At 45.4% G+C, this 15,830-nt stretch overlaps 1 protein-coding gene across 2 annotated transcripts in view; it reads right to left on the reverse strand.

The window, feature by feature from the left end:
- Positions 1-6,458, reverse strand: part of LOC106572678 (receptor tyrosine-protein kinase erbB-3) — a 39,532-nt gene extending 33,074 nt beyond the window's left edge. Inside the window, exon 1 of one of the 2 annotated variants that reach the window (XM_045696302.1) lies at positions 5,992-6,458. In XM_045696302.1, the coding sequence (XP_045552258.1) occupies positions 5,992-6,070 (79 nt within the window). In that variant the 5' untranslated portion in view covers positions 6,071-6,458. The remainder of the gene's footprint in view (positions 1-5,991) is intronic. The other variant, XM_045696301.1, reaches the window with a different exon arrangement.
- Positions 6,459-15,830: the final 9,372 nt, after the last annotated feature.

Here is a 15,830-nt window from a genome sequence, read left to right on the forward strand (position 1 = left end):
CACGCAGGATATGAACCCGGGTCTCCCAGGAAGTAACATATACCCACGCAGACAACACGCAGGATATGAACCCAGGTCTCCCAGGAAGTAACATATACCCACGCAGACAACACGCAGGATATGAACCCGGGTCTCCCAGGAAGTAACATATACCCACGCAGATATGAACCCGGGTCTCCCAGGAAGTAACATATACCCACGGAGATATGAACCCGGGTCTCCAAGGAAGTAACATATACCCACGTAGACAACACACAGGATATGAACCCGGGTCTCCCAGGAAGTAACATATACCCACGTAGACAACACGCAGGATATGAACCCGGGTCTCCAAGGAAGTAACATATACCCACGCAGATATGAACCCGGGTCTCCAAGGAAGTAACATATACCCACGCAGATATGAACCCGGGTCTCCCAGGAAGTAACATATACCCATGTAGACAACACACAGGATATGAACCCGGGTCTCCAAGGAAGTAACATATACCCACGTAGACAACACGCAGGATATGAACCCGGGTCTCCCAGGAAGTAACATATATTTACGCAGACAACACGCAGGATATGAACCCGGGTCTCCCAGGAAGTAACATATACCCACGTAGACAACACGCAGGATATGAACCCGGGTCTTCCAGGAAGTAACATATATTTACGCAGACAACACGCAGGATATGAACCCCGGTCTCCCAGGAAGTAACATATACCCACGTAGACAACACACAGGATATGAACCCGGGTCTCCAAGGAAGTAACATATACCCACGCAGATATGAACCCGGGTCTCCCAGGAAGTAACATATACCCACGCAGACAACTAGCAGGATATGCACCCGGGTCTCCCAGGAAGTAACATATACCCACGCAGATATGAACCCGGGTCTCCCAGGAAGTAACATATTCCCACGCAGACAACACGTAGGATATCCGAATCCCTATGAACCCGGGTCTCCCAGGAAGTAACATATACCCACGTAGACAACACGCAGGATATGAACCCAGGTCTCCCAGGAAGTAACATATACCCACGCAGACAACACGTAGGATATGAACCCGGGTCTCCCAGGAAGTAACATATACCCACGTAGACAACACACAGGATATGAACCTGGGTCTCCAAGGAAGTAACATATACCCACGTAGACAACACACGGGATATGAACCTGGGTCTCCCAGGAAGTAATATATACCCACGTAGACAACACGCAGGATATAAACCCGGGTCTCCCAGGAAGTAACATATACCCACGTAGACAACACGCAGGATATAAACCCGGGTCTCCCAGGAAGTAATATATACCCACGCAGACAACACGTAGGATATGAACCCGGGTCTCCAAGGAAGTAACATATATCCACGTAGACAACACGCAGGATATGAACCCGGGTCTCCCAGGAAGTAACATATACCCACGCAGACAACACGCAGGATATGAACCCAGGTCTCCCAGGAAGTAACATATACCCACGCAGACAACACGCAGGATATGAACCCGGGTCTCCCAGGAAGTAACATATACCCACGCAGATATGAACCCGGGTCTCCCAGGAAGTAACATATACCCACGGAGATATGAACCCGGGTCTCCAAGGAAGTAACATATACCCACGTAGACAACACACAGGATATGAACCCGGGTCTCCCAGGAAGTAACATATACCCACGTAGACAACACGCAGGATATGAACCCGGGTCTCCAAGGAAGTAACATATACCCACGCAGATATGAACCCGGGTCTCCAAGGAAGTAACATATACCCACGCAGATATGAACCCGGGTCTCCCAGGAAGTAACATATTCCCACGCAGACAACACGTAGGATATGAACCCGGGTCTCCCAGGAAGTAACATATACCCACGTAGACAACACGCAGGATATGAACCCAGGTCTCCCAGGAAGTAACATATACCCACGCAGACAACACGTAGGATATGAACCCGGGTCTCCCAGGAAGTAACATATATTTACGCAGACAACACGCAGGATATGAACCCGGGTCTCCCAGGAAGTAACATATACCCACGTAGACAACACGCAGGATATGAACCCGGGTCTTCCAGGAAGTAACATATATTTACGCAGACAACACGCAGGATATGAACCCCGGTCTCCCAGGAAGTAACATATACCCACGTAGACAACACACAGGATATGAACCCGGGTCTCCAAGGAAGTAACATATACCCACGCAGATATGAACCCGGGTCTCCCAGGAAGTAACATATACCCACGCAGACAACTAGCAGGATATGCACCCGGGTCTCCCAGGAAGTAACATATACCCACGCAGATATGAACCCGGGTCTCCCAGGAAGTAACATATTCCCACGCAGACAACACGTAGGATATGAACCCGGGTCTCCCAGGAAGTAACATATACCCACGTAGACAACACGCAGGATATGAACCCAGGTCTCCCAGGAAGTAACATATACCCACGCAGACAACACGTAGGATATGAACCCGGGTCTCCCAGGAAGTAACATATACCCACGTAGACAACACACAGGATATGAACCTGGGTCTCCAAGGAAGTAACATATACCCACGTAGACAACACGCAGGATATGAACCCGGGTCTCCCAGGAAGTAACATATACCCATGTAGACAACACACAGGATATGAACCCGGGTCTCCCAGGAGGTAACATATACCCACGTAGACAACACACAGGATATGAACAACACACAACGTTAGACCGTTAGACCAAGACAATATTCCCACTTAGGCCAAGGGCAGACAATGGTTTGGAAGTTCGCAGGTGGGGCTTCTTCATCCCGGGACCATGACCGACTCATGTCCGCTACACACACACCATTCTATTTTACTGAAAGCATCTAAGAATGCTCCACTGAAATGATCACTTATCTACCAGAGAATTGGGATGTCATGTTTATAACTATTCTATTCCAACATTCAAAATACAGAAAATACTCCCAAATATACACCCAACTCTGAGCTCTTTAATAGTAAACAACAGCCAACAGTCACTCAAAGCGACAGACTTAATACTAGAGCCATCCATTTGAATGGGACAATTGACCTCCAGTGTCGTTAACAACAGGGGCAATAGCCTCCCAGTCACGTATGTCTCCAGCTCACAGGATATAAGCTCTCTTTATTTAACTAGGCAAGTCAGATAAGAACAAATTCTTATTTACAATGACGGCTTACACCGGCCAAACCCGGACGACGCTGGGCCAATTGTGCGCCACCCTATGGGACTCCCAATCACGGCCAGTTGTGATACAGTCTGGATTCAAACCAGGGTCTAGTAGTGACACCTCTAGCACTGAGATGTAGTGTCTTAGACTGCTGCGCCACTCGGGAGCCCGAATCAGAGAGGCTGATTACAGAGGCTGATTACAGCGGCTGATTACAGAGGATGATTACAGAGGCTGATTAGAGGCTAATTACAGCGTGGTAATGTGTGTAGCAAAGTCCCCTCTTCTGAAAGAAGAACAGAGGAACTATTTCATCTTTGAGATAGAGGGAGGGGGGAGCTGGAGAGAGCGAGACAGAGAGAGGGGAGAGACAGAATAGAGATATAGGGGAGAGAAGGATAGAGGGATAGAGAGAGAGAGAGAGAGAGAGAGAGAGAGAGAGAGAGAGAGAGAGAGAGAGAGAGAGAGAGAGAGAGAGAACAAGAACAGGGAAGATGGAACGAAGAAAGAAATATAGAAAGAAAGAGAGAAGGATATAGAGGGGCTTGGTTAATGATTGAGAAACATTCACAGCCAAGACCAGTCAATAGAGCTTACCTTTTTATAGCCTACACATGTCAGAGTCTAGTTTACACACAATTGGACATTGTCTACCTTTATTGAGTCTACATGTTTTTGACCCACAGCGAGTTCCCTTCAACCAACCAGAACACAACAACATGCCAAAAGTCTTGGCTGATCCCTGACCCCTGGTTTTCTACTAGTAGTGTTGCTGGGCTGTCAGGGCCACAGGTGAGTGTGGCCCTGTGCTTTGGTGTGGTCTGCCTGCTCTGCTGCTCTGCTATATCCACTGTTACTCAGAAAGCAAACAGGTGATTCCTCTACAGTCACTGAGACCAGGAGGGGGCTTTTATTGTGAAATAACGGAACAGGACAGCAACCTCTTGGGAAACAAGACTTTCTCTGTGTGTGTGTGTGTGTGTGTGTGTGTGTGTGTGTGTGTGTGTGTGTGTGTGTGTGTGTGTGTGTGTGTGTGTGTGTGTGTGTGTGTGTGTGTGTGTGTGTGTCATCAGCAGTGAAAATAATAAAAACAATGAATTTGATTATCAACACAAAATGTAAAGTCATACCTGATTACGAAAATAATGTAGCCTGGGGCTACAGCCAATACAAATTCAATTGATCTTCTGGTTTATAACTACAGTGCATTCGGAAAGTATTCAGACCCCTTGACCTTTTCCACATTTTGTTACGTTACAGCCTTATTCTAAAATGTATTAAATCATTTCCCCCCTAATCAATCTATACACAATACCCCATAATGACAAAGCAAAAACAGGTTTTTAGATTTTTTTGCTAAAACCCCCCCAAAAAACTGAAATATCACATTTACATAAGTATTCAGACCCTTTACTCAGTACTTTGTTGAAGCACCTTTGGCAGCGATTACAGCTTCGATTCTTCTTGGATATGACGCTACAAGTTTGGCACAACTGTATTTGGGGAGTTTCTCCCATTATTCTCTGCAGATCCTCTCAAGCTCTGTCAGGTTGGATGGGGAGCGTCGCTGCACAGCTATTTTCAGGTCTCTCCAGAGATGTTCAATCGGGTTCAAGTCCGGGCTTTGGCTGAGCCACTCAAGGACATTCAGAGACTTGTCCCAAAGCCACTCCTGCGTTGTCTTGGCTGTGTGCTTAGGGTCGTTGTCCTGTTGGAAGGTGAACCTTCGCCCCAGTCTGAGGTCCTGAGCGCTCTGGAGCATGTTTTCATCAAGGATTTCTCCGTACTTTGCTCCGTTCATCTGAAAAATATCCCCATAGCATGATGCTTCCACCACCATTATTCATCGTAGGGATGGTGCCAGGTTTCCTCCAGACGTGACGCTTGGCATTCAGGCGAAAGATTTCAATCTTGTTTCTCATGTTCTGAGAGTTTTTAGGTGCCTTTTGGTAAACTCCAAACGAGCTGTCATGTGCCTTTTACTTACGCGTGGCTTCCGTCTGGCCACTCTACCATAAAGGCCTGATTGGTGGAGTGCTGCAGAGATGATTGTCCTTCTGGAAGGTTCTCCCATCTCCACAGAGGATCTCTGGAGCTCTGTCAAAGTGACTATTGGGTTCTTGGTCACCTCCCTGACCAAGGCCCTTCTCCCCCGATTGCTCAGTTTGGCCGGGTGACCAGCTCTAGGAAGAGTCTTGGTGGTTCCAAAATTCTTCCATTTAAGAATGATGAGGCCACTGTGTTCTTGGGGACCTTCAATGCTGCAGAAATGTTTTGGTACACTTCCCCAGATCTGTGCCTCGACACAATTCTGTCTCAGAACTCTACAGACAATTCCTTCAATCTCATGGCTTGATTTTTGCTCTGACTGTCAACTGTGCACTGTCAACTGTAGGACCTTATATAGACAGATGTGTACCTTTCCAAATCATGTCCAAATCATTAGAATTCACCTCAGGTGGACTCCAATCAAGTTGTAGAAACATCTCAAGGATGATCAATGGAAACAGGATGCGCCTGAGCTCAACTTCGAGTCTCATAGCAAAGGGTCTGAATACTTATGTAAATAAAGTATTTCAGTTTTTTTGTTTTATATATACATTTGCCAAAATATCTTAAAACCTGTTTTCGCTTTGTCATTATGGTGTATTGTGCGTAGATTGACGAGGAACATTTTTATTTAATCCATTTTAGAATAAGGCTGTAACGTAAAAAATTTGGAAAAAGTAAAGGGGTACGAATAATTTCCGAATGCACTGTATATATGCAAAGCTTGTAGTTGATTTAGCAACACATATCAACATTCATAAAATCACTTACCTTCCTGCGTTTGAGACGACGTGGGCTGTAGACATGATAGAATTACAATACACAGAACGGACTCCTGCAAACGGTCCATGCCTAGGTCCAAACCAACCCAATAATAATCATGACCAGGAATTACAGTAGAGCAGTTCGGTTTAATCCTCAAGAAGTCCTCAACTCGTTCGATACTTTTTTGGGGAAAGGCAAAACTATTTCAACAAATTATAACTTCAAGATTGATCTTCATAAGACTCCAGACTCAAGTCTACAGTTAAAGGTCCAAGTTTCAGTAGCACGATTACTTTACATTTCTCTCTAATAAGAAGCCTTTTTAAAGTGGCAGATTGACTTGACGCAGAAACATGATCTTATTATTAGATAAGATACTTCCAGTGAATATGGGCGGTGAATAAATTCCGAATGGTGCGTCAATTCAGAGTTTGGCAAAAGTGAACACGTATTTTGACGCTCAGCTTTCACACCTCGCCGTGATACAGACCAGATAGGCACTTGATTGGCCAGATCAGTGGTCGTTGCTCGTGAGAAAATCTGTTTCGTTCTGTGGCTACTGTAAAACATGACTATAATATTTGCAACATAAATAAAAGGTCAAGGATTAGCCTAATCTAATTTATAAATATATGAAAACACTGCAGATGATTTCAATAGGCCCTTTTTAAATACAATCATATCTAGAAAAATGTGTCATTCATTTCACTGTAATGATGTTTATTATATTGTAATAAACCAGATGATGGAATCAGTTTTTGAATCTAGTCTTGTGTGTAGTCTATGGCTAAAATGAAAAGTCTAATTGGTCAGAATCCTAACATGGAGGTTAATAACAGCATGCTTGATAATCCATGAAAATACATTGTAAGCAAAGCTTAGTAGGCTACTGAAACAATACAATAGCATTATTTAGCATCATCCTAAATGTGTTTATTTAGACTATTTTGGACTAGCATTACTTTCAATCAGTAACAGGATTAGGGTCTGAGTGGCTGTACTGTCTCTCCATGCAGTGAAGAGCAGTATTGTCCTCCAGCCCTGTCAACTGGTTAATCAGTCCTGCTTTGATGCATATGCACTAGCTGTTCTGGGGGGGGGCAGTGCCCCTGTGACAACAATTTTGGGCCCCCTTGTGGCCCCCCTAAATGTGGAGTATGAATGGTCTTTTGCCTGCTAATGCCTGCAATGCAGTGAAGAAAACGATATGACAACAATAACGTCTAATGTAACTGGCCCCTCTAACAGTACAACTGGCCCGCCACTGTGCGTATGGAGCAGCCTGTCACAATGGCATCATTGTCAAATGGTTAAGTGACTTCTGAACCCAAACCCAGAACGTAGAATCCATGCTTCATTCCAACAGAATGGAACACAGAACACACAACTCAGAACAGAGAATAGGGCCAACATTCCATGTCATGTGGCATGGAGAGCAGTTAATAAATGTGTAAATGTGCAGGAAATAAATATCTGGTTGTGATGAATATGTAACACAGTGTTGTTGTTTCCGTTTCCATAATGAAGGACTGGGTAAATAAATTGATGTAAAGATATATTCACACTCTTAGACAAAACATAGTAGGTTGAAAATGTTTTGGAACAGTGGCATTTGATTGATTTACATGCGTTATAGACACTTATAAAGCTCTTTATAACACTTACATAGACACGTATACAGCATTTATAGATGTGTTTCAACAAGCTTGTAAACATAGTCGCTACCTTGATCAAACAGATATGTTTAAAGTACTGGTTACATCGAAATTTGAACATTTGAATAGTGGGTCCATCTAGTGGCAGCATGATGTGACCATTTGACATTTCTCTCAGTGTTTATTTATTTACATCAGACAGGCAGTACCTCATTTGGGTGCATACATCCCATAGCTGTGCCTTGATTTTGGGGCGGCAGGTAGCCTAGTGGTTAGAGCAGGTAGCCTAGTGGTTAGAGCAGGTAGCCTAGTGGTTAGAGCAGGTAGCCTAGTGGTTAGAGCAGGTAGCCATGATCTCGCCATCACGGTTGACAACTCCATTGTGTCCTCCTCCCAGAGTGCTAAGAGCCTCGGCGTGACCCTGGACAACACCTTGTCATTCTCCGCTAACATCAAGGCGGTGACCCGATCCTGTAGGTTCATGCTCTACAACATTCGCAGAGTACGACCCTGCCTTACACAGGAAGCGGCGCAGGTCCTAATCCAGGCACTTGTCATCTCCCGTCTGGATTACTGCAACTCCCTGTTGGCGGGGCTCCCTGCCTGTGCCATTAAACCCCTACAACTCATCCAGAACGCTGCAGCCCGTCTGGTGTTCAACCTTCCCAAGTTCTCTCACGTCACCCCGCTCCTCCGCTCTCTCCACTGGCTTCCAGTTGAAGCTCGCATCCGCTACAAGACCATGGTGATTGCCTACGGAGCTGTGAGGGGAACGGCACCTCCTTACCTTCAGGCTCTGATCAGGCCCTACACCCAAACAAGGGCACTGCGTTCATCCACCTCTGGCCTGCTGGCCCCCCTACCTCTGCGGAAGCACAGTTCCTGCTCAGCCCAGTCAAAACTGTTCGCTGCTATGGCACCCCAATGGTGGAACAAGCTCCCTCACGACACCAGGACAGCGGAGTCAATCACCACCTTCCGGAGACACCTGAAACCCCACCTCTTTAAGGAATACCTAGGATAGGATAAAGTAATCCCCCCCCTAAAAGATTTAGATGCACTATTGTAAAGTGGTTGTTCCACTGGATATCATAAGGTGAATGCACCAATTTGTAAGTCGCTCTGGATAAGAGCGTCTGCTAAATGACGTAAATGTAAATGTAAATGTTAGAGCAGGTAGCCTAGTGGTTAGCGCGTTGGGCCAGTAACAGAAAGGTTGCTACATCGAATCCCCGACCTGACAAGGTAAAAATCTGTCTTTCTGCCCCTGAACAAGGCAGTTAACCCACTGTTCCTAAGCCGTCATTGTAAAATAAGAATTTGTTCTTAACTGACTTGTCTGGTTAAAAAAAAAAAAAAATCCATGTCATATCTTTTACATCCAGCAGGGGAAGACAGCGCTCTGAGTGTCCTCTGCATGGAACACAGAGCCTCTGAAGTTCATTAGCTGAACTTCCAGCAAATACTGCACGTTTAGCATGTTATACACATTTAGCCATTCATGTAACATACACAAATTCATCAATTTTCTTACTATTACAATGGTGTTGCATAAGAACACAATATTCAGAGTTTTTATCACTGAGTTTATTACAGAATTTTCCAGACTTTTCAACTCCAAGGGTCAACTCTTAACTTTGAATATTTTTAATAGGAGATCGATGTAAGGGAAATGGAAAGAACAGCCTTCTGTTACTGTAAAAAAAAGTAGAAAGGTGTTAGCCAGTCCTGAATCTGTCATCTGAGGTTCTATCTACAGACTACAGACTATTCTTATAGACAGACTACCATGAGTGGGATGGCTCCATGACAGACTACTATGATGGCTCCATGACAGACTACTATGATGGCTCCATGACAGACTACTATGAGTGGGATGGCTCCATGACAGACTACTATGATGGCTCCATGACAGACTACTATGAGTGGGATGGCTCCATGACAGACTACTATGATGGCTCCATGACAGACTACTATGAGTGGGATGGCTCCATGACAGACTACTATGATGGCTCCATGACAGACTACTATGAGTGGGATGGCTCCATGACAGACTACTATGAGTGGGATGGCTCCATGACAGACTACTATGAGTGAGATGGCTCCATGACAGACTACTATGAGTTGGCTCCATGACAGACTACTATGAGTGGGATGGCTCCATGACAGACTACTATGATGGCTCCATGACAGACTACTATGAGTGGGATGGCTCCATGACAGACTACTATGAGTGGGATGGCTCCATGACAGACTACTATGAGTGGGATGGCTCCATGACAGACTACTATGAGTGGGATGGCTCCATGACAGACTACTATGAGTGGGATGGCTCCATGACAGACTACTATGATGGCTCCATGACAGACTACTATGAGTGGGATGGCTCCATGACAGACTACTATGATGGCTCCATGACAGACTACTATGAGTGGGATGGCTCCATGACAGACTACTATGAGTGGGATGGCTCCATGACAGACTACTATGAATGGCTCCATGACAGACTACTATGAGTGGGATGGCTCCATGACAGACTACTATGATGGCTCCATGACAGACTACTATGAGTGGGATGGCTCCATGACAGACTACTATGATGGCTCCATGACAGACTACTATGAGTGGGATGGCTCCATGACAGACTACTATGATGGCTCCATGACAGACTACTATGAGTGGGATGGCTCCATGACAGACTACTATGAGTGGGATGGCTCCATGACAGACTACCATGAGTGGGATGGCTCCATGACAGACTACTATGAGTGGGATGGCTCCATGACAGACTACTATGAGTGAGATGGCTCCATGACAGACTACTATGATGGCTCCATGACAGACTACTATGAGTGAGATGGCTCCATGACAGACTACTATGAGTGAGATGGCTCCATGACAGACTACTATGATGGCTCCATGACAGACTACTATGAGTGGGATGGCTCCATGACAGACTACTATGAGTGGGATGGCTCCATGACAGACTACTATGATGGCTCCATGACAGACTACTATGAGTGGGATGGCTCCATGACAGACTACTATGAGTGGGATGGCTCCATGACAGACTACTATGATGGCTCCATGACAGACTACTATGAGTGGGATGGCTCCATGACAGACTACTATGAGTGAGATGGCTCCATGACAGACTACTATGATGGCTCCATGACAGACTACTATGAGTGGGATGGCTCCATGACAGACTACTATGATGGCTCCATGACAGACTACTATGAGTGGGATGGCTCCATGACAGACTACTATGAGTGGGATGGCTCCATGACAGACTACTATGAGTGAGATGGCTCCATGACAGACTACTATGAGTGGGATGGCTCCATGACAGACTACTATGATGGCTCCATGACAGACTACTATGAGTGGGATGGCTCCATGACAGACTACTATGAGTGAGATGGCTCCATGACAGACTACTATGAGTGGGATGGCTCCATGACAGACTACTATGAGTGGGATGGCTCCATGACAGACTACTATGAGTGGGATGGCTCCATGACAGACTACTATGATGGCTCCATGACAGACTACTATGAGTGGGATGGCTCCATGACAGACTACTATGAGTGGGATGGCTCCATGACGAGACTACTATGATGGCTCCATGACAGACTACTATGAGTGGGATGGCTCCATGACAGACTACTATGAGTGAGATGGCTCCATGACAGACTACTATGAGTGGGATGGCTCCATGACAGACTACTATGAGTGGGATGGCTCCATGACAGACTACTATGATGGCTCCATGACAGACTACTATGAGTGGGATGGCTCCATGACAGACTACTATGATGGCTCCATGACAGACTACTATGAGTGGGATGGCTCCTTGACAGACTACTATGAGTGGGATGGCTCCATGACAGACTACTATGATGGCTCCATGACAGACTACTATGAGTGGGATGGCTCCATGACAGACTACTATGAGTGGGATGGCTCCATGACAGACTACTATGAGTGGGATGGCTCCATGACAGACTACTATGATGGCTCCATGACAGACTACTATGAGTGGGATGGCTCCATGACAGACTACTATGATGGCTCCATGACAGACTACTATGAGTGGGATGGCTCCATGACAGACTACTATGATGGCTCCATGACAGACTACTATGATGGCTCCATGACAGACTACTATGAGTGAGATGGCTCCATGACAGACTACCATGAGTGGGATGGCTCCATGACAGACTACTATGATGGCTCCATGACAGACTACTATGAGTGGGATGGCTCCTTGACAGACTACAATGAGTGGGATGGCTCCATGACAGACTACTATGATGGCTCCATGACAGACTACTATGATGGCTCCATGACAGACTACTATGAGTGGGATGGCTCCATGACAGACTACTATGAGTGGGATGGCTCCATGACAGACTACTATGATGGCTCCATGACAGACTACTATGAGTGGGATGGCTCCATGACAGACTACTATGAGTGGGATGGCTCCATGACAGACTACTATGATGGCTCCATGACAGACTACTATGAGTGGGATGGCTCCATGACAGACTACTATGAGTGGGATGGCTCCATGACAGACTACTATGAGTGGGATGGCTCCATGACAGACTACTATGATGGCTCCATGACAGACTACTATGAGTGGGATGGCTCCATGACAGACTACTATGATGGCTCCATGACAGACTACTATGAGTGGGATGGCTCCATGACAGACTACTATGAGTGGGATGGCTCCATGACAGACTACTATGATGGCTCCATGACAGACTACTATGAGTGGGATGGCTCCATGACAGACTACTATGATGGCTCCATGACAGACTACTATGAGTGGGATGGCTCCATGACAGACTACTATGAGTGGGATGGCTCCATGACAGACTACTATGATGGCTCCATGACAGACTACTATGAGTGGGATGGCTCCATGACAGACTACTATGAGTGGGATGGCTCCATGACAGACTACTATGAGTGGGATGGCTCCATGACAGACTACTATGAGTGGGATGGCTCCATGACAGACTACTATGAGTGGGATGGCTCCATGACAGACTACTATGATGGCTCCATGACAGACTACTATGAGTGGGATGGCTCCATGACAGACTACTATGATGGCTCCATGACAGACTACTATGAGTGGGATGGCTCCATGACAGACTACTATGAGTGGGATGGCTCCATGACAGACTACTATGATGGCTCCATGACAGACTACTATGAGTGGGATGGCTCCATGACAGACTACTATGAGTGGGATGGCTCCATGACAGACTACTATGATGGCTCCATGATTGCCCAAGCTTCTGTCGCCAGACCTTGTCAGATTCTTCACCAGAGTATCATCATTATCCCTTGTGGCCCTAGCCTGTCCGCCTTTCTGACTGTCTGTCAGTCCGGGGCCAGGCTGTGTGGAGGCAGGTTGATGCTCCAGTCCCCAGTCCTCTGCATGGCCTTCACATCCCGGCTGGTCGCCATTCCCTTCAACAGATTGATGAATTGATTGTGGGGCTGCTGCCAGTGTGTCTGTGCCCTGGGCGAGGGGTGTCCCGGTTACGGAAGAAAATCCCAGCTATGGCACCCGCCCTGGGGCCGCTATTGTGGCTGGCCTGCAGGGGGCCCAGGGGGCCAGGAGCCCAGGGAGCAGCTCTCTCTGACCCACATACTGCTGTCACACCCCTGGAGACACAGCACTGGAGATGGAGGGGAAAGGGGGCAGGGGGGGCACAGCACTGGAGATGGAGGGGAAAGGGGGCAGGGGGGGCACAGCACTGGAGATGGAGGGGAAAGGGGGCAGGGGGGGCATAGCACTGGAGCTGAGGGCGGTTGTGGGGGCCGGATTGGGATGGGGGCTTGGTTAGGGGGCCAGTGCTGGAACTGGGGGGGAGTGGGCTCAAAACACAGGGCTGTTGCAGGGACCAGACATGGGCTGGGGGTATGAGAGGGCTGGGGCCAATAGGGACCTCTGAATCGCAGAACAGAATTGCGGCCATGCTGTGAAAATCTTTCAAACACCCCAAAACTAAAAAAAAGTCCTAACTCGATTTGAAGACGTGGAATCGAAATGTTTCCAAGAAACATAAGTTGAATGTTGGCATTTGTATCGATCTACCAGAGCAGTTAACAGGCAAACTGGTATCACCGGACACATCCTCACCAATACATATGTACTCATGACTAGGATCCAATCGTCAATCCATTTTTGAGTATTAACATTAATAACTGAACCTTGTTTCAATGCTTTTTAACACACATTATTAATTGGAATGTTAAGTAATTGCATTGTTACAGTAATATAACTACTTTTTTTTTTATCGCACAGACTCAACTGAGTTAAAGGATGGAAATTAAGTGATACATTTAGCAACAGCTGTGGTCCCACCCACAAACCATCATCAGGGTAAAGGGGTTTCAACACTAGTGATACTGTATAAGGCCACAAAAACAACTGTCGCACCAAACCAAACTCAATGTAGGAAATGTAATAGACAAGCTGTAATGTTATATTCATACATCTATACAAATCAGTCCATACACGAATCCTGATATCTACAATTGAACATATCAACCACAATGATTACTTTCAGGTATATTTCACATATATTCTTACAGGTATGCAGTACCAGTCAAAGGTTTGGACACACCTACTCATTCAACGGTTTTTCTTTATTTTTACTGTTTTATACATTGTAGAGTATGAGTGAAGACATTAAAAAACGATGAAATAACACATGGAATCATGTAGTAACCAAAAAAGTGTTAAACAAATCAAAATATATTTTATATTTGAGATTCTTCAAAGTAGCCAGCCTTTCCCTTGATGACAGCTTTGCACACTCTTGGCATTCTCTCAACCAGCTACATGAGGTAGTCACCTGGAATGCATTTCAATTAACAGGTGTGCCTTGTTAAAAGTTAATTTGTGGAATTTATTTCATTCTTAATGCATTTCAGCCAATCAGTTGTGTTGGGACAAGGTAGGGGTGGTATACAGAATATAGCCCTATTTGGTAAAAGACCAAGTCCATATTATGGCAAGAACAGCTCAAATAAGCAAAGAGAAACTACAGTCCATCATTACTTTAAGAAATGAAGGTCAGTCAATGAAACTGGCTCTCATGAGGAGCGTCACAAGAAAGGAAGACCCAGAGTTACCTCTGCTGCAGAGGATAAGTTCATTAGAGTTACCAGCCTCAGATTGCAGCCCAAATAAATGCTCCACAGAGTTCAAGTAACAGACACATGTTTGAACTCACCTACCTTTCGGTTACAAGTCCAACGCTCTAACCACTAGGCTACCTGCTGCTACCTGCCACCCCAAGTAATAATGATGGACAGTTGTTTCTCTTTGCTTATTTGAGCTGTTCTTGCCATAATATGTATTTTACCAAATAGGGCTATCTTCTGTATACCACCCCTACTTTGTCACAATACAATTGATTGGCTCAAACGCATTAAGAAGGAAAGAAATTCCACAAATTAACTTTTAATCTCTTAATGACCCGCCCCTTTTTTTAAACTTTTCGCCTAAAATGACATACCCAAATCTAACTGCCTGTAGCTCAGGCCCTGAAGCATGGATATGCATATTCTTGGAACCATTTGAAAGGAAACACTGAGGTTTGTGGAAATGTAAATTGAATGTAGGAGAATATAACACAATAGATCTGGTAGAAGAAAATACAAAGAAAAAAACAACCGTTGTTTTGTATTTTTTTGTACCATCATCTTTGAAATGCAAGAGAAAGGCCATAATGTATTATTCCAGCCAATGTGCAATTTAGATTTTGGCAGCAGTATATGTGCAAAGTTTTAGACTAATCCAATAAACCATTGCATTTCTGTTCAACATTTTGTATCAAGACTGCCCAAATGTGCCTAATTTGTTTATTAATAACTTTCCAAGTTCAAAATTGTGCACTCTCCTCAAACAATAGCATGGTATACTTTCACTGTAATAGCTACTGTAAATTGGCCAGCGCAGTTAGATTTACAAGAATTTAAGCTTTCTGACAATATCAGATATGTTCTTGTTACTTACAACCTCATGCTAATCGCATTAGCCTACGTTAGCTCAACCGTCCTCTTGGACGGGACACCGATCCCGAAGAAGTTTTAACAAGGCACACCTGTTAATTGAAAGGCATTCCAGGTGACTACCTCATGAAGCTGGTTGAT

This window comes from Salmo salar, chromosome ssa15 (assembly GCF_905237065.1).
Source record: "Salmo salar chromosome ssa15, Ssal_v3.1, whole genome shotgun sequence".
Lineage (NCBI taxonomy): Eukaryota > Metazoa > Chordata > Actinopteri > Salmoniformes > Salmonidae > Salmo > Salmo salar.